The 27,219-nt window shown below is 42.6% G+C and overlaps 1 protein-coding gene across 2 annotated transcripts in view; it reads left to right on the top strand.

The window, feature by feature from the left end:
- The first annotated feature begins 709 nt into the window (after positions 1-709).
- CPEB4 (cytoplasmic polyadenylation element binding protein 4) overlaps positions 710-27,219 on the top strand; it is a 39,050-nt gene continuing 12,540 nt past the window's right edge. Inside the window, exons 1-4 of one of the 2 annotated variants that reach the window (XM_085073985.1) lie at positions 710-1,153; positions 1,425-3,424; positions 12,609-12,690; positions 27,169-27,192. In XM_085073985.1, coding sequence (XP_084930111.1) covers positions 2,303-3,424; positions 12,609-12,690; positions 27,169-27,192 — 1,228 coding nt within the window. In that variant the 5' untranslated portion in view covers positions 710-1,153; positions 1,425-2,302. Of the gene's footprint in view, positions 3,425-12,608; positions 12,691-27,168; positions 27,193-27,219 lie in introns of both variants that reach the window. The other variant, XM_085073986.1, reaches the window with a different exon arrangement.

The raw sequence follows: 27,219 nt of genomic DNA, 5'->3' as shown, positions 1-27,219 counted from the left end.
TCTACACTTGATTTTCCTACTGGTGCATGTAGATATAGCTATTTCAATTTCACTGGATTTTGGTACTTATTTTTGAACCACATTTTTACTTGCGTGCTGTAATCTGTAGGTGTGCAAAAACAGCACCCGGTCCTGAAATGAATTATTGCATAAAGTGGATCTGTACCAGGCAAACTTTTTGATCATTGCCCTTGGACAGCTTGGGTTGCATATACGGAAGAAACCCAAGAAACCCTTCCCTGTGAGGGAGGGGAGGCCTGGCACAGACTGCCCAGAGAAGCTGTGCTGCCCCTGGATCCCTGGAAGTGTCGCAGGCCAGGCTGGAAGGGGCTTGGATCACCCTAGGATAGCAGAGTGTGTCCCTGCCCGTGCAGAGGGTGGAATGAGGAGAATTTCAGCGAGTGACAGCGGCAGCGCCAGCGCCAGGTGCCGCCCTGCCCTGCACAAACATGGCGCCCGCCGCGCTCCGCGCTCCAAGATGGCGGCGCCGCCGGCATCCGCCTGACCTCCCGCCCACACCTAAGATGGCGGCGGCGCGCGCCCGGCCCCGGGCTGGCCTCCGAGCCGGGGAGTCCCTGCCCGCACCAAAGATGGCGGCGGGCGCCGGGCGGAGCCGCAGCCGGTGCCGGGGGCGGGCCGGGGGCGCGGCCGCCACCGCCCCGGAAGCGCCGCGCGGCCCCCGCCAGCTGGTTGTCATTTGGTGCGGCCGCTCGGTCCGGGCGGCACGGGCTGGGCAGCGGCCGCGCGGGGACCAGCGAGGCACCGGCTGCGGCGGCCGCCGGGGGGGTGGGGGGCGGGGAAGGCGGCGGAAAAACACACGGAAAAAGACGCGAAACCAGGCGGCGGCAGCGGGGGCTCCGCGCCGGGGACACGTCGCCGGCTTACCGAGAGCTGTCGATCGCCTCGCCCTCGCGGCTCCCCGCAGCACCGAGCCCGCGGAGAGCCCCCCGGTGCGGCCGGTACATGAGGGGCACGGCCCGGCCGCAGCCCAGCCGAGCCGCCGCCGCCGGAGCCCCGAGCGCTGCGCCCCGAGCCACAGCCCGCCCCGAGCCCGAGCCCGCCGGGAGAGCCGCTTAAACACCTTCCATGGGGGAGAGAGGAGCCCGGCCGGCCGCGCCTTCCCCTCCCTGCCGGAGGCTGCTGCGCTGCTGAGGTAAAACCCCTCCTGCCTTGCCCGAGGGACGCGCGGGGCACACAGCCCGGCCCCGCTGGATGCCGAGTGCCTGAGCAGGGAGCGCCTGCGGGGGGAACCGCGATTGCCGGGCAAGGAGGCGAGCCCCGCGCCGCAAAACACCCTCCCGGCGGCGGAGAGCGAGAGAGAAAACCTCCTTCCCCTTCCTCCTGCACAACTCGCTGTCCCCTCCCTTCCCTTTCCCGAACGGTGAACGCTGATTTCTGAGATGAAAACCTTCCTCCTCGCACAGCCAGGACTCCTATGAAGGACACGCAGATATTGGATGATAAATAAGAAGCGAGTCTGGCGAGCTCAGAAACCCAGCCCAGAAGGAGCAGCATCAAGAATCCACCCTTCTCCTGCACAACTCACTCCCCACCCAACACACAGAGAATACTGATTTCCTGAGATAAGATCTCACCCCTTTAAACAACCACACACGCACACACACGGTGTATATTATTGCTAAATATAATAGGTTAAACCCAGCAGCACGGGATAAAAGCCTCTTCTGCAACTCACTCCCCCATTTCACCCTTCTGAATGCTGAGAACCTGAGGTAAATTTTTCCCTTGTCCACGGCAAAGACTCTTTTTGAACAGGACACAGATATATATTAGATTATAGAGATGTATTAAATTATTCCAGATTTAAATCTATTTTTTGCTGCCAAGGGGTTGAGGGACCAGACGTCATTGTATTTTTTTTTTCTTCCCTCTTAACTCATTTATGGGCGAGTCAAGGCTGCTGAGGAGGAAAAAAACAGGATAGTTAGAATCTCTTTATCCTTATTCCCCAGAAGCTTATTCTCTCATTGCTGTGCATTTCCTTTAGAAAAAGGAAACCTCTTATTTTGTGAACCAAAGATTTATTTTTCCCTTCCTCCTGGCCAAAGGAAGGAAACGGACACAAATTGACACATTGAAATAGTTGAAGAGATCTATCTTTTGCAAGAAAAAAAAAAAAGCAAACATCTTTATCCAAATCTGAAATAAATAGCGTGGAGGGAGAAACTGGAATATCTAGCGAAAACCAGGATACTTGCTAATCTTGCCTCGCAAGAGGACGAGCTAAACACTAAACATCAACTTGTTCTTACAGGGAGGATTCAAACCCTAAATATAATAAATGGGGGATTACGGGTTTGGAGTGTTAGTGCAAAACAACACTGGAAATAAGTCAGCTTTTCCAGTCAGATTTCATCCACATCTGCAGCCTCCACACCATCATCAAAATGCAACCCCCAGCCCTGCTGCTTTTATAAATAATAACACAGCTGCCAATGGCAGTAGTGCTGGGTCAGCTTGGCTCTTTCCTGCTCCAGCTGCCCATAATATTCAGGATGAGATTCTGGGGTCAGAAAAATCTAAAACTCAGCAACAGGAAAAGCAAGAGTCCCTAGAAAAACAGCAGCTTTCCCCTGGTCAGAGTCAGGAAGCAGGCATGCTCTCTGAACCCGAGAAGGCTAAAACTGAAGAAAACCAGGGCGATAATTCTTCAGAGAACGGCAATGGCAAGGAGAAAATAAGAATAGAATCGCCGGTTTTAACAGGATTTGATTACCAAGAGGCTTCGGGGCTCGGTACTTCGACACAGCCCTTGACATCCACTGCATCTTCTCTGACTGGTTTCAGTAACTGGTCTGCAGCTATCGCTCCTTCTTCTTCTACAATAATCAACGAAGATGCGAGTTTTTTCCACCAGGGAGGGGTCCCTACTGCCTCAGCTAATAATGGTGCTCTGCTGTTTCAGAATTTCCCACATCACGTCAGCCCTGGCTTTGGTGGTAGCTTTTCCCCCCAGATCGGACCCCTCTCCCAGCACCACCCTCATCACCCCCATTTCCAGCATCATCACAATCAGCATCAGCAACAGAGGAGGTCTCCTGCAAGCCCTCATCCGCCTCCATTCACACACAGAAATGCTGCTTTCAATCAGTTGCCTCACTTGGCCAATAATCTGAACAAGCCACCTTCTCCGTGGAGCAGCTACCAAAGCCCGTCGCCCACCCCGTCCTCCTGGAGCCCCGGCGGCGGCGGATACGGCGGGTGGGGAGGGTCCCAAGGGCGAGACCACCGCCGGGGACTGAACGGAGGGATAACCCCCTTGAACTCCATCTCGCCCTTGAAGAAGAATTTTGCAAGTAATCATATCCAGCTGCAGAAGTATGCACGCCCCAGCTCGGCCTTCGCTCCCAAATCCTGGATGGACGACAGCTTGAACAGAGCTGACAACATTTTTCCTTTCCAGGTGAGCAGTTCTATCCATAAGAAAAAAAAAAAAAAAACCTCCCCAAAGAGCATTCAAGTTGTAGGATTTGTGTGCTTGCAACTAAAAAAAAAAACATATGGGTAACTTGAAATGTCATAGTGGGAATGATCCTCCAAGCTGTGATTCATGGGGTGTTTTTTTTAGCAGTGATGGTCATAAATATCTGTTGCCCACCAGCCATTTATATTTGCCACTTCGCTTCATCTAAATACTTACACACAGACAAAAATAGCCAATGAAGGAATTCACTTGCAAGTATTTCTACAAAGAGGGGAAAAAGGAAAGTGCCTGGTGGAGTATGAAAGATCTGAGGCCTTTTAAACTATTCAACCATGTACCACATCTGACAGAAAGTACTGAGTGATTGTATTTGGTTTTACAGTATCACACGGGCTTGCAGTGCAATGTAATTTTTGCAGCATTTTTGGGGCAACTTTGCTTTTTACAAATGATGGTAATCAGTGCAGTTTGCTCTCCTCAGGAATGGCAGCAAATTTTGGTTACAGGCCATTAAATCTGCACTAAAAATAGATGTGGATGGGATCAGTTGGTGGTCTCCTATATTTTGCTGTGGCCTTCTCCTGGCAGGAGGTAGGTTGTCTGGCAGCTCAGCCTCTCCTTCTGGGCTGACTTGTTATGAATTTGAAAAGAACTGTATAATGTTGAACCTAATTTGTAGCAGAAATTAAACCAGAAGTCCTTTTCATCTGACCACCAGTTAAACCCAGCTTTTATGTGTGTGTATGCCTTTTGTAAACTCCTTTAGGGGGAATTAAAAGACCCAAGAGTTCTTTTACATTTCCAGGGCTGTTTTTCAAGCTCTTCAAATGAGGGCAAAAGTAAAAATTCTCAACGTGATTGCAGTATTTCTTGCCATGCTGCAAGAACTGGGGTGACCTACTTTAATACAATTTCAAAGATAAAAAACTGTGCAGCGTGTCTCATGATGTAAAGAAACAGAAATACATTTAACAGTGGCTTTGTGGATTTGTGGATAGTTGGGCTCTTTGCAAACTGCAGGTTTTTGGTGGTGTGCAGGCCCTGCTGACAGCACAGCAGCTGCTGGCAATAACTTTCCTTTAGAGCCTTTTTTTTTCCTACTGCAGTGCTACTGACTGGTTCAGCATCAGGTAAAGCCCTTCTAATTTTAGAATGCCGAGCAATAATTGATTTTAATGTCAGGATTTGTAATGAATATAATGAAGCCGTGTCCAGCATACCCAATTTATCCAGTGAAACCATCAGAAAAAGGGACCCAGCTGGAGCTGGTCTGTTCTCAGCCTCACTGCAGTGAGCCTTGGCTCACGGTTTGATTCCCTCTGTACCCTGACACGTAGCTGATGTTCAGAGTGACAGAATGAGATCAAGTGTGTCCTTGCTGCTGCTGTGTGTAAGCCCCAAATATACACACAGGCATAGCAATGGGCTTGGATTGGCATCAAGGAAATTTCAGGAAACTGGCAAAGTCAACCTTGACTTCTGGATGGTGTTCCAGACGCAGGATAGCAGCCACACGTAGTTTGGTCGTGGTAAAGAAATCATTTTGGTGTAGCATGTTGGTGTCTGTTTACATAAACACTTTGATGAAGCTGTACATGTCAAGACCAAGTCTGACACTCCTTCATGCCAAGAAAAGGAAAAGTGTGGAGTGAAGTGCTTTCCAGTCTGTTACTATCACTGGTGTGAGGAAAAGGGCAGGGCAGCAGAGCAGGACTTCAGCACTGCAGCCCTAGAAAGATGCTGATTAATTTTGAAGCCATCTTGGACAACTGCTTATTACAACTTTTTTTGTATTAAATCTTCAGCTCCTTTGGTCACTTTCACTCCATGTTGAAAGCACAGTGAGTTTTCGAATCACTGGAAACAAATGATGTAAAATTTGACCTTTGATGTCTTTTTATTTTTTTCTTGGCTATGCTGATTCTATGCCTGACTCAAAGCAGAATTTTGCTTATTATATATTTGTGTTTCTGCATCTCTTTCTCTCTCTCTCTCTGCCCCCCAAAGTATCCTTGCTGATGCAATCATGTACTGGACAAGGCTATTTTGTTACTGGAATCTTCTTAGATTCCTGTTTAGGAAATAATTGAAAGCTGTCTTTGCTGCAGCAACATAATGGAGTAATTTGATACAACAATCCCTTTCATTTAATATTTATGTTTTGCTGCTTAAATCATTAACAAGTGGTGCTGCAATCTAGTGAAAATGAGTTTCTTTAGAAGGCAAAATGTAAACCAGCAATTGCAAATATCTGGGGATCACTTTCTTTTTCTTTTTTTATTTTCTCAAAGGTTGTTTCTGTCCCAGAGCTTGGTGACACACAGGATTCTGTCTGTGTTCTGATGGAAATCTTAGGGTAACCAGGAGTAAGAGCTCTTTTCCTCTTAGGAGAGGATGGCGTTGCATAATTTCCCTATAAGCCACTGCTGGGAACTCCTGCTCCCTTCAGACATTGCTGCCCCTGGGATGAAATGGGTGCTCCAAACGGTGCAGATGAAAGGAAAATACTGTGGTGATCTGTTTGATAACCTTGCAATTCGATGATGCTGGGAGCTGCATGCAAACCCTGTGCTCTCTGCTCGGTGTTTTCCATTTGGGATCCTGTCTCCTACCATTCCCAAAGGAGAATGGCTGTAGGAACCTCTTGCAGGGATGGAACTGGCAGCAAGGTCAGAGAAGACTTAACCAGATCTGTTAATGAAATTAAGTTTTGATGTTGTTCTTTAGCCACTGGGCAGGCTCCCCCTCTTCAAAGATCTTTTCAAAAGAGAAAAGCCATTGTTCTTTGTGTGTTCGTTTGAAAAGGAAATGGTCTCCAAATGAAAAAATGGTTCCTGAATTAAAATTAAAAAGCCAAAACCGGAGTCTTTTGGCTCTCACAGCCTTCCCTGAGAGTTAATATATGAAAATGCTTTGACTGTGACTATGGCACCTTACCAAGTTAGGAATTTTTACGAATAATTCCTTGTGCTTCTCTCCCAGCAGCACTGACAAACTCAGCGCTCAGTAATTGCGTTTCACGGCAGCTCTGCTTCGAGATTGTTTTGGCTTTCCTTTGGCTGTGTACTTGCACTTCCTCATGAGTGGAACATCCTGCCTGTTATGCAATGCATAAATCTTGCTTTGATAGGCATTTCCAGCTTTCCAGATCTCATCTTCAATGCGTGACGATGTTTTTTTAAATGGCTCTCCGAAGGCACAAGCAAAGTGAAGCAATAGCGCTCAGCTTTCTGTAAAAATGCTTAAAAAGATTTGGTGTTTCTTCCCGGAATCAGGCTCGAAAATAACTGCCCATTTCAAAGAATTCTGGACATGAGGGCAGCTCATTGTATCCACTTGTTCAAAATGTTTTTTCCTTTCTTCCCCAGTGGCTGGTTTCCAGGTATATAACCCCTTCCAAATCCAGCCAGGGCCTGTGCCAGGGAGACTTGCTCTTCCCCCAGGCAGATATGGAATGTTTGAGAAAACACATTCATGATTACAAAACGTGTTTGAATTCCGACCTCTACGTCAGCATTTGTTTGCCCATAGAAATGGCCTGATTTAATAAGTGCATTAAACAAATTCACGGGGAGCTGGAATTAAAAAAAAAAAAAAAATAGCTTCTTGAATGTGTTTGTCAAAGTTTCCTCTTTGAAAGGATCTCGCAAATAAATTTCTTTACCGTGCCTCTTTGTTTTAATATTTGGGATTGAGGAAGCTTTTCATAACTCACGATGGCTGGTTGCATAAAAAAAGAGGTTATTTGTTTTGCAGAATTTAATTTTTATTCTAGCAACAGCAATTATGCCAAGAAATTTCAAGGTTATCATTCGAAAACACAGCAGGCACTTGAAGTTGGGGCTTTAAAAACCTGTTCCCCCATTTTTCTCCAACTCCATCAGCTGTGTGGTAATTAGTGTTTTGTGTGCTGTTTCCCCACAGCTACTGATCTGTGGGATTAGCAGCACTCTAATGTGGTATGACATGCACAAGTTAAGTGCTGTGGAAGTTAACACTGTTCTTGTTTTATAAACTTACTACTGACGTTAATACTTGGGCTTTGGCCCTCCTGTGTGTTTTTGACCTCAGGGTTTCTGTTTAAAGAGAGCTTTTGTTGGAAGCTATTTGAATTATGTTTGTCTTTTTCCTAAGATTAAAAGGAGTACTCTTATTAAGCATTTTGCTTTGAAAGTTGTGTACTTAGCAGCTCAGCACACAGGGAGAGCACAAGATATTGTGGAAAATAATTTCTGGAAGATACATGATAAACTTAATATGCAGCTAAAATAGAATCACACGTGCTGTAAACATCTCCAGTAAAGGTTTGTCATGTCTGACACTTAAAAAGTTCAAGTTGGACTAAACCAGAAGTGTGCTCTCCCAAAAAAACTTTGTGTTTTGTCCCACTTAACTTTTCCAGCTCTTTCTTATTGTTCCCTGGTGAAGCTATAAAAGATGATCTGGGCAGAATACAGCAACATCCTTTCAGGAAAAACCTGTTTATTCAAAGCCTTTAATTCACTGGATACTGGACTGGGAGCTGGAACACAGCACTTGCAGGGTGCTGGGAAGGAGGAGAAGCTTACCCAGCAGCTTAGTCAAGTCCAAATTTGTGTTGCAATTAAAAGGAAAAATGTGGAACTTGCATTTATGATGATAAACACCATCATATTGCCTCTCCTGTGCCTGAGACACATGGCTTTGGAATTGTGGGAAATGGGAACAAGGTTTCAGAAAGTTTCAGGCTTCTCATGCTATAATGAGGGTACAAATGTGGCTGGGAGTTTTTTGATTTAAATATTCTGGTTTGACAAGGATTTGACTGTATAAAACAAGCCCCACTTTTACATCTACACCTACTCCATAAATGCTGCTTCAATAAATTGCTCAGTGCAATGGTATCTTTTGCATTATTATTGATGCCTTGGACTTCAGGTCAATCTTATTTGAAGAGATGAGGCCCAGCCTTAGCTGGTGTTCATATCTTGGGTTTTTTGGTACAATTTGGGATTTAACACTGGGATGTCCATCTTGGGAAGTGCTGTCAGGTTCGGGAATTCTAATTATTCAGGTGATGGGTGCAGATTAAATGTAGTGAATCTGCACTTCAACAGTGAAATGTACATTTTCCTGATGTGCAACAGAATTAAGATATGGGATTTTTTAAGTTCAATATATGATCTTCCTGTGCAGGAAAAATTAATGTGGAGTTTCTTTTGCTTGGGAGTTTGGCCCAGTGCACATCCTAAATGTTATACACCAAGTGACTTCCTTTTTGGAATGAAATGCCTTTGGACTTTGAAGAGCAAAGCTGGAATAGGGAGTAGAATTTAATTTTTCTGTCGGCAGCGATGGGCAGTGCAGAGTCCAGAGCTGGTTTGTTGGTTCTTGCAGGACATTTCCAGCCTCAACAGCTCATTCCTAACCAGATCTGCTGTCTGTCACCTCTTGTGCATTGTGCAAACAGCACTGCTTATTCAGAATTATGTGTAATGAATGTCTTTTGAAATGTTGGCTCAAATTTTAAACACACTCATGTATTAGGACTGCAGGTTGATTCCTTTCTTTTTGGTTGTTTTGTGGCTTTTGTTTGTTTAATTTGGTTTGTGTTTTGTTTGTTTTGGTTTTCTTTTTTTTTCTTTTTTCCAATTTTTTGTTGAGGCTTTGTGTTTCCCTGATGTCTTTCTGCTTCAGTTCTGTTCCCTGAGGATAAAAGGCTGTAGTTTAAGTCCTCTGATAAAGCAACATTTCAGATGCCTTAAACAAACTTGTGTAAAGCAAAGTTCTTTTGGAACCCAGGTAAATAATATCAGGCTCTGCTTGCCCCATTTTATTACTGAATTGTACATTCTCTGCTTTAGTCCAGGGTATTCATTACCCCAATAGATTTGCTTTGTAAATAAATGAGTGTACAGTAGCAATCCAGCTCCCAAGCACTGTAACTTTGGGAATTGCTTCATTAAAACCATCACCATATTGTTATTAATTTTCTCTATGTGAAATCTTCTAAAAACATAGTTTTTTCTCTAACTACAGGGTGGTTTATGTGCTTTATGATTCATAAGTAACATTTATCTGAGAAAAGCTCACATTTAGTTACCAGTTTATGATCAATATCTTGATTATTAGAGCTGGTTTTGATGTTATGGAATGAAATTCAGAGTTATGCATTTCTTCAGGGATTTGGCTACTCCCACTGACCTTCACCAGCCTTTGTTTTTCTTTAGGGTTATAATAAATGGATATATCTCAGACGTGTTTCTGATAAAATGGTTTGGAAGTTAAGACTGATGAAAACTGTGCTACTGTTTTCAAAGGAGTTTTACTATAAAAATGGACTTTAATTTATATAAGAATTCTCAAAACTACCAATGGTGACTTTCTCTAGTAATGTGCAACCTTTCCTTGTCAGGGCAAATAGTCAATTAATCTAATGGATCCTTTTTATATATATATATATATTTTTTTAATAACAAGCACTGTGCAAACCTCTGAGCCAGCTGAGGTTGGCATCTTGGCTGGTCTTTATTTAGGATTGACATTTTTTCATTGGATAGATGTCCACAGGGCTCCTTGCATCCCAAGTGTTAGCCATTGCTGTTCTTTATGGGATTGCTGATAGCTGCAGGTGGGAATAGAACCACTGAATCTTCTATATCAGTGTGCAGGATCTTGTTTTAAAGTGTTTGCAGGGTGATTTGCAGCTTAGGGACCTTTCCCTAAAACAGGGACAGCTTGTGGTTCACTTGAAAAGGAAAATAAATTCCTCAGCAACAAAAGCTTCCATTGGAGAGCAAGTTTGCCTGTTAGCCAACCAGTCAAATTCCCTTTTTTTTCCCTTCAAGTGTTTCAATTCTCTGATCTCAATTTTAAAAACTTAGCATTGCACCAAACCCTTTGTTACTGCAGCTCAACCTGACATAACACAGATATATTTTAGAGGGAAGACTTGCTTCAGGCTCAGGTGCTCAGCACAATAACCTGGGAATTACTTGGCCTGGGTCACTTCCTTTGTGTCTCTCAGAGGACTGAAATGTGAAGTGCCACAATTCCACAGAGATTTGGAATTACTGAGGTTCTGCACTTGGTGAAATTCGAGTTTTGTAGCTGTTCACGGGGTGCCCTGGAGGTTAACCTGAGAACTCAGGAAGGAGGAGCTGCTGAGGGACATCAGGTTTGCAGAAAATGCTCCCACCAGTGTTTTAGGGTATTTTTGACATTTTGTGAGGAGTGCTGGAAATGCAGAGATTGCCTTTTAATGTCCGTTCCTGAGGAACTCAGCTGTTGTATCCTAATAGATCCAAAACCTGAGGACTTGTACTGAATCCTGCTAATTCCAGTTACATTAGAGTTTGAGATAGTTAGGAGCTAGCAATACATAAACCAAACCAATTAAATCTGCTAGGAAAGGCAGAAAACTGTAGAAAATATGTGGGAAAAAAGCCCAGAATTTAAGAATTGAAACGCTCCTGATAGTTTCTCTAAGGTGCCTCAATTACCTTTAATAGAAATGACCACGGAAATAAATCCTGTGGGGAGCCAAGGGCAGTGCTGTGCTTTTTATAGCAAATTTGATATTTGCTAGACTTAATAAAGGAACTGGTTCCAAACTCTGGCCTTTCTAATGCCATTTGAGACACAGCACATCCGGGTTGAAATACGTGGCCTGTTCTGTCTCAGTCATAAACTGTTCTGAAGAGGGGAAAAATACCAGGAAATCTGATTGAAAAATGGTCTTTTTTAGTGATCAGAATGTAATTTACAGCTTGGAAATGGATCAGGAGCTGGGGAGTTCCTGCTCTTGGAAGAGTTTGAGGTATTTAAAGTGCAGAATGAGTGATCAGTGAAATCAGGAATGGCCTTTGCAGCTCAAAATCGCTGCTGCCTCAGCACTGAAATAAAGCACTTTATAACTCACCACTGCCTTTAAAAATATTCCAAGCTGGATCTGTGTGCTTTGGAGAAATTTCAGCTTCACAGCCAGTGTTAGGGACAAAAAACATACTCAGTGCTGGAATAACAAGAGTTGTGGAGAAGCAGTTGGGAGCAAAAATGTCCTGAATTGCTCAGGTTTCTCCTTCTTGTTTGAACAGAGACTTGCCAATGCTAGAGCTCAGTTCAGAGGGGATTCCTTAGAGTAGGAATGAAATAAAATCTTAGAACTGATGTTAGAGAGCTTCTTGGACAGAAAAAATGAAAATCGGGGTGGATTAATGTAATTGTATAAGATGCTATTGAAATCCAAATGTATAAATACACAGAAAGCATGGATCTGTGAATAATATTGGGAATTAGAGTGATTTTTGCCTCCCTTGGGGACCGTTTATGATACCTTTTATGACCTTTTATGATACTGTAAAGATTACAGAGATTACATGAAATTTCAGTTACTCTGAGTTTGCCAATTAAAATAAAGAGGTGCCAGGGCATTTTGTGTCACCTTTTGCTAGTGTAATATCACATTCTTATAATGTGGGATTTATTGTTCCGTGGAGAAAGTCTGACCTGTGCATGTGTTAAATGATGGCTTTGGTTAATAGGAAGGAGAAATATTTGGGGCTGGAGGAAGTGAGACAGGTACAGGGGACATTGTGCCTCCCATCTGTTGTGTCTTCCTTCAGTTCTGGCAATGCCTGGAGAGCCAAACTTGGGAATTCAGGGAATTAAAAATCAAAACAAAGTTGTCACCTGGTAAATTAGACTCTTTGGAACGCTTCTGCTTGTATGAAATACATTAGAATTATGTAGAATTTGAACTGATTGTATTCAGTTATTTCAGGTGTTGAGGTAGTCTAGGTGAAGGAAATTCAGTGTGCTTCTGGAATTGAAGTTTGGACTAATAATTATAAATTATTTTATGATTTGTCTTTGTACTTCTCCTTCCCAGGGATATGATCTTTATTTCCTACCTGTGAAATTATTTTTAACAATATGCAACTGTATAGCAAGGAATATTGAATAGTCTATTTGATAACTAAATATTGAATTTGGATATTTAAATAGTGTGTTACGATTATTGTAGACCAGATTAATATTTAAGAATATTCCAATTTTTAATATTCCTCTACCAGATTGCCTTTGGTATATGGTTTTTGCTTGATTCTGCCATGGTTCTGTAGAAGCAAAGTGGAGTTTTTGTGTTTCAGGGGATGTTAACAGCTCTGTTTGTGTTTGCTTGCAGGATCGCACGAGGACTTTTGACATGCACTCACTGGAGAACTCCCTAATTGACATAATGAGGGCTGAAAATGATTCACTGAAAGGTAAATTTAGACAGAGACTGTTTCCTGCAGTAAATAACTGGGGAGAGGGGCTCACTTAGAGTAAGAGACTCCAGCTTTGGTTAGGAAAAATGAAGTTACCTTGTGCACCTGATGCCTTTTTCAGTTGCCTGAGTGAAGCTGTTGCAGCACAGGAGCACTTGAGGGTGTCTGTCCTTGTCCAGAGCAATGCAGAACATAAACACAGGCTGACCTGTTGTGTTATTTGCAGTGGTTTTGATCAACTTCAAGCCATGTGCAGCTCAACACAAAGTAACTTTTTGCTTCATAGAGTTTTCTTGATGAAGACATAGTTTTTTGTCTTGGGAAAGAATAAGGTTTACCCATGTCCTTTTCAGAAAAACACTGAATATTTAATCTTTTTTTTTCTCTCTCTTTTTTGGTACCACTTGGAAAGGGAGATTGAAGTGACTTGCATTTGGGATTTATCTCTTTTTTTTCTTTAGATTTTTTTGGCAAAGGTAATCTTGCTTTGGAAATACCTCAGCTTACAAAGCATTCAAAGTATTGTCTGCACACAATTTTGTCTGAATAGAAACTGCTTATGGTCTACAAATCAGAACTGCAGTTTCATGTCCTACAGAATGAGTAATCCATTTCAGTTCAGTGGTTACTTGTATGAGTGGAGTAGTCAAACTCTCACACACACTTCTTATCTAACCACTCACTTTTGTTACCAGTCATGAGACCACGAAAAAAAAAACAAACCTGCACTTGTGGTTTCTGCAAGTAAATTCCTTTTGATACCGAGGCTTGTGGTGGTAATGAAATCTGACTTGTTTTAATAGTGATTCTTGCTGAAAAGACCAACCTTTGATAAACTGGCAAGAACTTGTGTTTGTTGCCTTCTCTGTGGTCTGGAAGGGCAGCTTGAGTTTCCCATCCCCAGTGCTGTGCAGAAATTCAGTGTGGTGAGAAACACCATGAAATACTTCCTATTGAAATGACAGGGAAAGCCTGATGTAGATAAAAGTGATGCCAAATCATTTAAAACCCCAAAATCCTTCTCTCCTTATGCAGTGGTGGAGACCAGGCTTTTATTAATGACAAGTATTAACAGCTTTTATTTGGTTTGTGTGCAGTCTGGCAGCATCCTGTGGCCCCAGCATTGTGCACAGAACCAAAAATCAGATTCCCTTCCTTGACTGAGCGCCTGGGATTTGCCCCACAGCATTCTATCCAACTCCCAGGCAGCCCCAAACCAGGTCACAGCTCTGAAATCTGGCCCAAGGTGACATGGCCATAGAACAAATAAAATTTCCCTTTAAATCTGAATTTAACAAAGTCCACTTTGTATGTATTTATGGTCAGCTGCTAAGCAAGGGTACTCCTGAAAGTAGCTTGATGTTCAGTTGAAATGCTTTGGAAAGGTTCTTTGCAGTTGAAATACTTCTTTTTGAGTGCTTAGCATGTTTTAAGAGTGATAGAATAAGTATGTCAGCAAAGAATACAAACAGTTCTGACACGCATTAATTCCTGCTTTAGCCTGAGTGTTAATCCCCTCTGCAGAGTCATCTGTGGCTTCTCTAAAATTCTGTGTGCCTTGTCTCACATGGATTGAAACACAGGGATATCAGTCAGGTCCTGGTCTGGCAATAATTTCTTAGATTCCTTGTGAATTATTCTGTTTCATGGTTAATAGTTATATAACTGTACAGCAAAAAGCCTCAAAGCCAAGATGAGACATTTAAGCGACTCTCCGTGAAGTACTTTGTTGTGAAGTCTCATTTTTCACGGATCTCCTGGGCCAGAACACGAACTTTGTTCCCAGTGGGATGTGCAGTGCCTGGATTTGGCTGTGGGGCTCTGGCACAGCCCCCAGTGACTTAGTTCCTGTCGTGTATTTCAGGAATGGATCTTTATTCAACCCAGTATCCGCCGTAATGCCGCGGAGATCATCCCTGAGCAGGGTGGGGTTTGCAAGGAGAGGAAATACCTTTAGTTAAACCGACTGATACAGCTGGAAAAAAACTGTAAACTGCTGGTACAAAACATTCCACATCAGGCCTGGAGTGAGGCTCGTGATCACAAGCCCTTTGTGTTTATTTTCCATCTGCTGTAGCATTATGTCTCAACACAGCTCCTGTCTCCCTTGTGTTTTCTCTTTTCTCGCCCCATCTTTATTTAAATCTGGGATATAGAAATCTTTAAATAGGACAAATTATGGTTGTCAGCTCAAATCCTGTTTGCTGTTTCCAACACCTGCATTTAAATCAGCAGATCCACGAGAAGTTTTTTCGGTTTGCATTTTAAATGGGTTAATCAGTGCGCGCAGTGCTTTGAACTAAAGTTGGAGACTCTCAGAAAGGAAAAGCTTCTGGCTTTGAGACTTTAAAAATAGCCTGGGCAAGACAGTAATAAAACATACTGCGGAGAGCAAGCTCAGAATGGCATGGAAATAATTCAGATGATCTAATAGGTCTCACTGCTGTCTTGTGAGAGGTCTAATCCTGCTCCAGCTTGCGTTTAGTGTGTAACACTAACAGCATCTCCTTCATGTTGAAATGGACTGCCAGAGAAAGAGCCACGATGTAAAAATACCCTTTCAAAACAACTTAGAGCATGGGCATGGTAACAGACATCAGTCACAGTTTGGAACATGCTCTCTCTGGGAAATCATTTCCATCTTTAAATGATATGTTCAGAGCAGCAGGCTGGGAATTTGGTAATAAAATCATAAGTAGGAATTCTTCAAAATGTAACCAAATCCATTCACTGTGTGTTCTTCGTGTCTGAGGTGATTAAGCTGTGCTAGCCTTGGATTTGTTTAGGTAAATAATAATTACGTTCTTAGGTTGTCTTGCTATATAAAATAAATAACATTTTCTGTGTGAGGTTAAAAGGTGAATCTCACAGTGATTCAGTACACTCAGTATTACCTTTTAATGCTTCGAATAGGCATTTTACCATTTTCTCCCCTTCTTTTAAGGTATATTTTTATCCCTGCTCAAATCCTCTTCCTTTGCTGAGCAGCTGCCATTTCAATATGTTATTTTTATCCACCCCAGTGAGTGTGCTGCGTGCTGCACAGCCAATGTCAGCCTGCAGAAGCCTTTCCCTGGAGACTTAATTGCATCTTCTTCACAATGTGCTCGGCCTCCCTGAGCTGAGCCTGGGATCCAGAGCCTGATTTTTGAATCTGGGTCTTCCAGATGGCAATTTGAGCATCACTGTAATAGTAGTAGATTGACTAAATATTTCCTCGTTAAGTGACACTGAAATGTCTTTAAATGCTTTATGACTGGTTTGCTGCTGAAATATCCAATATGTCAGTTCAGGATATCAGGTTATTGCCTGGAAATGATGCAAGGTGGGATGGATGAAAGCAGCAGGCAAGGACATCTGCTTCCAGCACCGCAGAGAACTCCTGGAAAATCTGAGTGTGCACAGCTCAGTGTCTGCAGGAATCCTGTGACGGTGACATAGCCTTAAAAACTAAACATCCCTCTGCACAGAAAGGAAGGCAGGGTGGTCAGACACTGAGAGGGTTGAACAGCACCTCTGAATTTTAGATCTGAAAAAGCAAAATGATGAGAAGTTGTACCATTCAGGATTTCTCTGTGGAAGTAGAGAGACTGAGCTGTATTTTTACAGCAATCAGCAGTGCCTTAATATTGCCCTGAAAAACCATGGAAAAATTGAAGGAAGTATGTAAACCTTATAAAATGTTCTTTGATGAAAGGGATCCAAATAGTTTGGAGAGCATTTTTGGAATATTGGATAAGAATTGGATCAAGAACTGGTTGTTTATTTTCGAGCTGTATGGATTATGCAGCATGTTCCTATTAATGGAGTAGAATGGGACATTTGGGTTTCTGTGGTTCAGAAAATTAATGAGAATCTGCAGAGAATCAGTCCCAGTTCTCTTTAGAAGTTTAGGGTCCTTGATACAAGCACAGGGCAAAATCTGACCTCCTTTAAAATGTAAAATAATAGATTTTGAGGTTTTTCATAGGTGCTGTGGTGGTTGTACCTCAGACTTCTGGGGTTGATCTCCTTTGCCAGAACCTAAGGGTTACTCATTTGCAACTTTTTTATGCATCCAGCTTCAAATAAAAGGCACAAAACCTTCCTTTCTGCTGTGTCAGACTGCAGACAGTTCAGGTTTGTCTTAATTTTCTTTGTTGAGGAGTTACTGTGTGAATGTTTCATCCTCAGCATCTTCCTGAATTTTGCCTCCTATGCCAGGAAAGGCTAATGGGATTTGCAGACTTGAGTGCATATTAATTAAGAGGAAAACCAATTGTTTTGCTACCACAAAATGTTGCAGAACTGGGTGTAATAGCGCTGAACTGCAACCCATGCTGAGGCAGCTGGGATGGGGGAAATGCTGTGGGAATTTTATTTGAAATCAGCATTTCCCATTCCTTTTTCAATCCACTAATTTCAGGTGGGTTAAAGTAGAATTATTGCAACTTCTGCTGTTCTGTATTCTAAAGTATTAACAAGCAAGGCCCCACTTTCTTTCCAAACACAGCTAATATTCAAAATTTTGGGGCAATACTCAATATTTAAATTTTTTAATCGAAGTGTTTGTTGAGTTATCTCCGCCCTTCCAACATTTGGGGTTTGTCAGAGCTTTTGTTTAGAAGCAGCCAACAATCTTGTAAGAGAATGAAATCACCTGGGCAACAGGAAGGGACTAAAATTCTATTAATAACCACTGAGATCAGATCCACAGATTGCATTCTAACCTGCCATAGAAGCACATGGATACAAACCATGCATAATGGATGATTTTACACTCATTTGCTATTACCTCATAAACTTCCAGTCATTTAAATGGACATTTGGGTTTGTGGCTTCAGTGAAATTATTTGGAAGAGATGGTGGATTTGGTGAGGATTAGAAAGGCAAAGCTTGACTGGGAAGAAAAAAAATAATGTTGGAAAAAAGGGAGAATTTGCTTTAGTAGTTTAAACTTTCTGTTAATACCTGTGTATTATAGAAATGCTGGTCTTGATAATGCATATATCAAATAATAATCAAATAATCAAATAATAATCAAATCTGATTTTGCTTCATCACTGCAGGGTTTTGAGGTGGGGAATTGATGGAGGAGCAACACCTTGATTGATGCTCTGTCCAAACCAGCCATTTAGCCCTGAACCAGAGGGTGTTGATGTAACCAGAAATTCCTTCCCCTGCCACCCCAGAGCAGTACAAAAATCCCTGGCTTTTCTGATCTTAATCCAATTTGGGAATCAGTGTCAGGATTCCTGTGCAATTCACTGGAGCAGACCTGTGTGTTTTTTCTGTCCAGTCATTCCTTCCAGCCCCTTGCCATGCTGTCCCATCTCCAGAGCCTGCGTGGAACATTAAATGCCTCTCATACCTCTCAGACAAGATATTTCCTAGGAATGTATGTGCTGTAAATGATGTGGCAGTTAGAGATCTTTCAAACACAGCAAAACATTGCAGCAGTGCTGAGTGTTTTCATGTCTGACTCGGTGATTTGATCTTCAGAAGTGGTACAGCCAACAAAATCGCTCTGAATGCCGTGACAGCAGCCTTGCTAATCTGATTAAAACCTTTCTAAGGTTTTCTTTGCTTTCCTTTTATATTTGTGGCTTCGTGAAATTAATTCCATCCCTTTTTTTTTTAGAAGTGTGTTTAATCTTCTGCTTTGTTTAATATCACTGTCCACCAAGTGGGTTTTGTTTTGGTGGTTTTTGGTTTTGTTTTTTTTTTTCTTTTCTGAATTCTTGCTTTGATAATCTCTGACCATTCTGGATCATCTTCAAAGCAGCCTTTAATTTGGAGCTGTATTTCATGAGTGGTGTCTGTTCCTTGTTTTAGAAGACACTGAACTCTCCTGCCTCCCTTCCCAGACTGCTCAGACTACCTGTCTTTTTGCTTTTTGCTCACTTTGTTCACTTTTTGCCTTGATGTCGAAGCGTTTGAGTCTTTTGTTAGCCACGTTTTGCATGATCTCTGCCGTCATGTTTGTGAGCCTTGAAATGGCATGAAAGAGGCAGAAAGAAAAGCCTGAAGTGCTTTTCTTTAAAACTGCAGTTAGAGAAGAAATGGGTGCGGTGAGAAAGGAGATGATTTTTGTGGAAAAAAATGAGGTGAATGCTGAGGTGTGAATGTAAAGGGGAAGAATTGGGTCCTAAGAAAGTTAAGACAGAAACACTTCCATAGTAGTGGGCAGTCATTGCATATACCCAAGAGTGACTAAAACCTGAATTTTGCATCAATTATTTAAGATATTTCAATGAAAATCTACAGTGCATATAGGATTTTTGTATTCAGCAACCACTTATTTTAATCCAGCATTAGGTAGAATGGTAACAACTACTGCCGAGGCGAATTTGCAAACACATTTTAGAGTGGATTTATCCATCCTTGGCTTGATGCTTTGTGGGTTGGAATGCAGGCTGGTCAGCTGTGAGGACAGGTTTTTTCCACCCCAGAGGTGATGTTGGGCTGTCAGGTGAGTGCAGCAGTGACGTGCTGCCGCCAGAGAGGCACGTGGCAGGTGAGGTGCAGGGAGTGGTGTTTCAGCTTTACTCAGAAATCCCATTAGCAGGAATCCCAGCTCAGCACTCAGCTGAGGTGGGCATGAGGAAAGGATAAATGTTGTGTATGGAATGTGGGGATACTGAGGTTAATATGTGTTTATATAAATACTGCTGGTGCCTGGTCCTGTGCAGCACTTTTTGAATCTAGGTAGAGGAAATAAGTGGTGATTCTTTTAAAATGGTGTTTTCATTTGCTCTTCCTATTTGGATTGGTTGTGGGGAAGTGTGTAGTACAGTTTTATCACATGTCACTGGGAAAAATGAGTGTCTTACCTGTGATGTTTACTGTAAAAATGAAAAATGGGGAACTGCAGAGACTGGAGTGTGCTTCATCACAGAACCATGGGATGGGTTGGGTTGGGAGGGACATTAAAAATCATCCATTTCCAACTTCCTGCCATGGCAGGGACACCTTCCACTATCCCAGGTTGCTCCAAGCCCTGTCCAGCCTGGCCTTGGACACTGCCAGGGATCCAGGGACAGCCACAGCTTCTCTGGGCACCCTGTGCCAGGGCCTGCCCACCCTTCCAGGGAAGAATTCCTTCCCAATATCCCATCCAACTCTGCCCTCTGTCAGTTGAAGCCATTCCCCCTTGTCCTGTCCCTCCAGACCCCTGTAAATAGGCTGTCCCAATCCTTCTTGTCCTTCCTTCAGGCACTGGAAGGTTACAATTAGGTCACCCCAAATCCTTCTCTTTTCCAGGCTGAACAATCCCACTTGTCTCATCCTTTCCTCTTGGGTTGCTATTCACTTGCTTGTGTTGCTGTTCCCTTCTTGTTTGGGAGTGACTTAAGAGGATGGTTAAAAAAGGAACCAAGGCCTCGTGTTGCATTCCAGGCTGTCTTGTGATCATTCCTTCCACAGACAAAAATAAGTTGCTTTGAACCTATTATTGTACTTAAGGAACTCCAGGTTTAGATCTCGCAGTGTAAATGCAGCTCTTGCAAGTCCCAGGCAGGTGATTCTGGGCAGAATTCCTGGTGTGGGGATTGGTGATGGTGTGGGCAGATAGCAGCAGCTCTTGGGGTGAAATGCTGCCTAGAAAGAGTCCAGGAGCACAGTGATACAAACCATGACTGCAAAGGGGAGATTTAGGAAAGTTTTACACTTTTTCCATATATATTCATAAGTTGTTCGATAAATTCTACACTAGGTTCAATAAATTGTTCCTGTCACTTACAGAATAAATTTTACCTAGCAATTTTTAGCATATGACATCCCATTCCTTCCTTTCCCCCTGTCAGAAAATCTGTCATTAATGAAGTTACCACGTTTGAAGTAGTTTTGTGGCTGAGAAGCTGATTCCTGTAATGCTTTCCCATCTCCCAGTTGCAAACTCTGCCTTTCATTTCTTATTTTTCAAGTGAATGCAGTAGTACTTGAAGTGTTCAAAAGATAAATGCTGCCAATTATTCTGTGTCATAAACTGGAAGATGTATGGAGGCAAAAGATTGGCTCTTTTTATAACTTGGTGTCTATTCTCCAGCAGTCACACATGAATATAAAATAAAGCTCAGTGCCATGAGCAGTAGGGTGCCTGCTTTCCTGAAATACAGTATCATTGCAGCTGAGGGTTGTGCTCCATGATTTGCTCCTCTGCTTTTGGTTTCTTATCTCAGGCCCTGTGGGGGATCCTGGAGAAGAGTTATAATCAAATACATGCAAGATTTAAGGGTCCCACTTAAATTGATTTGCAGTGTCCCACTGGAATATAATTGGAGTTAAGGAACAAATATTGATCCTTGGTAGACAAAGCTGTAACTGTTTGTAGGATTTGTAGGTTTAGGAGAAGAATTCTCTGTGTTCTGCTGTTGGATAGCACAGAAAACTTCAAAGTTACCTTTGAAGCTTCTGTATTTTCTGAGATTTCTGAGACTTCTGAGATGAAGGAGACTGAATTTGGGTTGTCACCTTGCAGGAATAGTTAAGTGGTTGTTGAAATGTAGGAAAATCCTGTCTGGAGGTTCCTTCAGTCCACGAGGTTGGTCTGACAGAGCATCAGCAGCACAGCAGTGACACTGGGGGTTGGTCTTAAAGCCCTCATACCAACTGAACTCAGGGTTTGCAGAATTAACCTTTTTTATCCCATTTCCCCTTCAGACCTAGGCTTGACCTGTGGAGTCCCCATCCCTGGAGGTGTCCAAGGAGGGCCTGGATGTGGCACTCAGTGCTCTGGGCTGGGTGACAAGGTGGGCATTGATCACAAGTTGGACTGGATGGGCTTGGAGGTCTTTTCCAATCTCAGTTATTCTGGGATTCAGCAATGTCCAGGGCTTTTTGTCTCAGTTGCCCAACCTGGGAGTTACTCTGAGCTCCTGCCAGAGGTGGATTTGAAGATGTGGAGTGGCAGAGTTGGAAGCAGAATGTTCCTTGCTGTCCCTGCCTGCCTGGGAATCAGGCAATCCCAGAATAGTTGGGGTTGGAAGGAACCTCTGGAGATCCTCCAGTCCAATCCCCCTGCCCAGACAGGGTCACCAGGTGACACAGGACACATCCAGGTGGGTTTGGAATGTCCCCAGAGGGAGAATCCACAGCCTCCCTGGGCAGCCTGCAGGGAATGGGAACCATCAGGGTGGGATTCCTGCAGGAGAATTCTTTTCTGGCTGTAACTGCACCATCTCTTCAGTGGGGCAGCTTTGCTTTAGGCAGATTGAAGCCCTAAAAACTTGAATTTCACTCCACAAACCTTGGGAACAGTCAGTGCTTCAGCAGCATTCTCAGCCTCTCCTCCAGCCCTGCTTTTTTGATGTCTAAAGTTGTCAACACTCCCTGTTCGCAGTTATTATTCTGAGAATCTGCTCGGTGCCATTCACTCAGGTTCTGCCTTTCTACCATGTGAACCCAATTAATTCCACATCATCACAGGTAAAACTGTGTTACTTACCAAAGGATTTTGCAGGGAGATTCTCTGCAGGGTTTTTGAAGCAAAGGAACCTGTTTGCTTTTTGTCTGTCAGTTGTTTTGCGAGGGTGACCTGGAACTGAAAATTAAAAGATTCTAGTCAGACCTGTACTTGAGTGCTGTGGAATAACAGAAACTTCATTTTGTTACTGTTCTTGACAGAAGGAATGGTAAATAGTTGTCTTCAGGCATCTGGCTTTACTTGAAATAGAACATAATATTTGCATCTACAATAGTACTCTTGTTTTCCAGCATTTGTTGGGACATTTTGGACATAAGGTAGAGCTGTATTTCTTACAACGTGTTTTTGAAAATTTCTTTTTACAATTGTGTTTCTTTAGAAGTAAATTAGGAGGGAAAAGATAGGTTTTGGCAACTGTGCTACTTAATTCTGCAGAATCAGTAATTCCAAAGGTGCTAATCCTTGATTTTACTGTGCAGCCAAGTTTAGGCTTCTTTGCTGGTTTCATGCTGACTTTGACATTGCTCAAAGTGTGTCAAATATACATTCTTCAGATGTATATACAGAGCAGCTTAATTTTTGTAAGCCTGTTTTAAGATTAATAAAATATTATTGGAACATTTTTCATTCTTTCAAGTTTGGTACTGTTTGAAATCCTCAAAAAAAAAGGAATCTCATATTCCCTTTTAGTGGCTTGGTTTGGAAAACAGTTTTCAGAACAGGGATCTCACTTGACAGTGTCAAAGATGGCTGGGAGTGTAAAATGCAAAGTTCTGACATGGAATACATTCTCTGTCAGTGCAGATTTGTTACAATTTCGTTCAGTTTATTCTGGATTGACAGGATTTATCCTGGATCAGGTGTCCTGGGCTGGTGCCACCCTGCCATGTATGGGCTGTTGTTCCACACTCAGCACATCATGTGCTTGGAATAATTTGCCTGGAATGAGATTAAGAGCCTGAACTGGGCAGTGTTGCTGCACACATGCAAATGTCTCGTTTAACACTCATGGAACTGCTGACTGATCCTTTTGTGTTTTAGAACTGAAATCAAAGAATGCAGAGAAAAATCACCTTTTTTGCCTGCCTTAGAACCACAGAATTACAGATTGGTTTGGGTTGGAAGAGATTTTAAAGATCATTTAGTTCCCAGGTTGCTCCAAGTCCTGTCCAGCCTGGCTTTGGACACTTCCAGGGATTCAGGGGCAGCCACAGCTCCTCTGGGCAACTGTGCCAGGACCTCAGCATCCTCACAGGGAGGAATTCCTTCCTAAAATCTAATCTAAATCTACCCTGTGTGAGTTTGAGGACACACACAACACTTTGACATTATCAAAGTGCTTTCATGCTGAAAATGTCATCTAAGACTTACGTTGTAAGGCTCTGTTAAATACAGAGAAATACTTTGGTTTATAATTCATACAGGTAGGTGAGATGTTTATGTTCTGATTTGAGCAGAACATAAATCTGCAAAATCTCTGCAAAATCCCTGCTTGGGTCTCTAAATTTAATAGAGATAATTTAACTAAATAGGCATTAAATAGAGATGTTCTTTAGAATTTTCACATTTCTTCCCTTGGTTTAGTTAAGGAGATATTTGGATTTTTCCCTGGTGAGACAGGGCTTGAGGTGACCTGAGAGAACCTCTTGTGAAATGTCCTCTTACCTGTGGCACAAACATGTGATCCATGCCTGACATGTGAAATGCATTGTGAAACACCAAGCGATGATAAAATCTCACTTTGGATTTCTAATCAGCCCTACCTGCCCTCAGGGAATCGTGGGGGGAAAAGGTAGTAAAATATTAGAGTTCATGTTTTTAATGGCTTTGTGCACAGAGTTGTCAGAATTGATATAATTGCAAAATACAGTTGAGTGTAAAAAAATGTAGGAATAAGGCTCTGCTGTTGTAGAGGCTCAAGCAGGTTGTGCTTCAGTTATTTATCTATATTTAAAAGTGAAATTCAGGGAAGTCTAAATGTTTTCTCTGTCAGCTTCAAGGATATCCAGCTCACTTTTAGAAATAATCCTGTGGAATTTTAATGCTTCTGTTTCTGTACAAGTTAAGTCTGAAGTGAAACAAAAGACAGCCCAGCACCAAATCCCCTTCCCAGTTGCAGTGAAAACCTGAAACTCTCTGATATTGGTCATATTTTCTTTCCAACATAAAAACTGATCACCAGTGCTGCAGTTAATAACATAGACATTTCAATATAGAGAAAACCTTATTATTCCTCTTAAAAAAAATAAATCTGGCCTCTGTCAGTTTTCTCCATTTATATAATATTTAACAAACAGGTACAGATGTAAAATACAGCTGGAATCAGCAAGAACCAGGTGCTCAACCTGGGCACACTTTGTGCAGCAAAAACTTGGAGCAGGTTTGGGGTTTGAGTGATTTAGGATCCCTGCAACATTTTTTCAGCAGAATGTGTTTGTGGGATTAAAACCAAGATGCTGACAGTCTTCTTGGTGCTTCCTATAGTGGGAAGAGAGCTCAGCATGTTTAATTGGAGGCACAGACACAAAATATGTGAATTTTAAAGAAACGAGAGAGGGAAGTGGCCAGGAGCCCATTAAGTGTCTCAAATGAGCAGAAGACACAAAAATTTGAGTGGGTTTCTTGTTCCTGATGTTCCTTAAAGTGAAGGGCAGTAAAAGCAGCAAATTTTTGCAAAAGATCATTGACTGTCTCTACAGCTTTATTTCAGACACAGAAATAAAGGGAGGGCTGGGGGGACAAAATAATTGAAGCAGCTGCTAATAACATTTTAAATTTCAGGCTGATTTTATTGGAAAAACATCTCTGCATTGGTTATTAATGGGCAGTGGAACCAGTTGCACGAACGCTTTGGTTTTTTTCGGTTTTGTAGCAAAATTTTTGCTCAAATAGCTTGAGAGAGAAATAAATCTCAGGCCTTTTATGCAATTATCTGAAACATTGAAGAAACGGGGAAGGAGAAAATTGCTTTGAGGAATCCAAACCAAGGCTGCAGTCGCCTCATTCCTCAGCAAAGGATGGGCAAGGTGTTGTGATCCACAAATTAAACATTTTCCTCTGCTCCCTGGCAGTTTCAGGCTTCAGCTTAGCTGAGTACTCCTGTAGCAAAGCCTTCCCTTAATCTGAAATTATGAAAACCAGAGCCCAAAGGGGAGACTCAGCTGCCTTCCTGGCCTGCCAAGAGAGCATTCCTCGCCTCAATGCTGTTTGTATTTCACAGAGTTTCACATTGTGTGAAATTAATGGCGTGTGATGAACTCCCTGCATTCAGGGAGCAGGGAAAGTTTGTATCTGTGCTGGGCTGGCGGGGTTTATAAAACGTGGCTCCTGAGAAATGTTTGGAAATGTCAGATGTTGGTATTTCGCGGCTTAGATGCGAAGCAAACGTAGAAAACAAGAGGCGAGTTAAGAAGAGGAAGAGGGAAAAATGGTAGTGTTTGGTTCTCCAAACCTAGTTTTTGGCACTGGAAATAATGGAAATAATGCCTAGCTGGTGGCTGAGCCTTTTTGGGGGTTTTTTTAGTGCTGGTAAAGGAGAAAAGTGCTCTTGCCTCAGGTGGGGGAGCTGTGAGGAGTCGCCTGGCCCGAGCTGTGGTCACAAATCCACAGTGGAATCAGGTCTGTGTGTTGTTGCCAGCAGTGAGTGTACAGAGAGGAGGAGGCTGTGTGGTTTTGTCAGCAATTCAGAAACCACAAGGAGGATTTTTATGGCTTTATAGGCAGAGCTGGGGTTGAGAGTGCTCGGTGTGCTCCAAAACGTGCAAAAGCTGCTGGGCTCAGTCAGGGACACAAAAGCCTACTGATGCTTTGTGATTTCCTCAAATTTCTCCTTTGAGGACTCTATCAGCATCCTGCATTTCTAAATTCAGAATTACCATGGAAAAACTGTATTTTTAAAGGCCCTCAGCCTTTAATATTCTCCCATAAAACCTCAAGAATATATTCCCGTCTGAAGACCAGGGCTTTGTTATTTTGTGTTCTTGGTGTTCATTGTGAGTCTCTACCAGCCAGAGACCAGAGGAGTGAAATGATCTTATGGACGTTAAATAATCATGAAGGAAATTGGATTGATACAGTTTTTATTTGGAAAGAGGAAACGACTCCTGTATTGTTGTGGTTTACAAATATTTAAATGCTTAAACTAATTGTCAGCCTCGATTTTGAATGGGGAAGCAAAATCAAACACATGATGTGCTCAGAGTTTCTCACAGCGCTTGCCAGGAAGAATCCAAGTTTTGAAAACAGTTGGCCTGCTTTCAGAAAGAGATTTTAATGAGATTAAAAGAGAAAGAATGTGCAAGTTTGATTAGAAAGTTTGGCCGTGCTCTGACAATGGGTTCCTGCAAGCCAGCACAGAAAACCTTGTTGTTTTTAGGGTTAGAATTGATTTGTTCTGAAACATGAAAAGTAGGAACCAGTGGGTAACTTGAATTATTCCAGCCCAGTGTCCTGAGTTAGTGTGAGAGAATCCATCCTGTTGGACACAGACTGCAGGAGGCTGGAAGGCAGTTTAGTGGCTCAGACATTTTCCACCTTGACTTTTTGAATTTTTCAGCTGGTTATTTTTGCCAGTCAGAATTGAACCAAGGATTGTGTGGGTTGTGTGAAGCAACCTGATTTCAAAACATAAAGTTTTCCACATCAATCTTTCATTTTCCTCGTGTCAGAGCTTCTCCTCCAGCTCAGGTGTTGGAGAATTCTGGAGCTTGGCAAGGCAGAGAGAGTCTGGTACATGAGGAAAGATCCATTTGCTTAGAGGAACACCCCCAGGAATAGCCAAAATAAATAAATAAATGCGCAAATTAAGGGCTAAAATTGCTTCCAAAAGTCTCTTTGATTATCCATATCCACTTGGTCGGCTTCCTGTCAACGTGTTTTATCAGTAAGTAACAGAGCTGGGGTGAGGAAGCCATGGGGAGGTGGGGAGGGACAGCTTGTGAACACTTATTTGAAATGACCTGGCTCTGCAAAGGCTTGAGAATCACTGAGTCAGTATAAAGGCAATAAAACGAGGTCTTTTGGTCCTTATAACAATGATTGAAAGGCTGTTTTCTTTCTCATTTAACATGCAGCAAGGACATATGGGAGAAGGCGAGGTAACAGTATTCCTATTTAATTTTCTA

Source organism: Lichenostomus cassidix, chromosome 13, assembly GCF_008360975.1.
Source record: "Lichenostomus cassidix isolate B80296 chromosome 13, HeHo_3.0, whole genome shotgun sequence".
Lineage (NCBI taxonomy): Eukaryota > Metazoa > Chordata > Aves > Passeriformes > Meliphagidae > Lichenostomus > Lichenostomus cassidix.
Note: the sequence above shows the minus strand (reverse complement) of the source record. Positions and strands in the feature narration are given on the sequence as shown.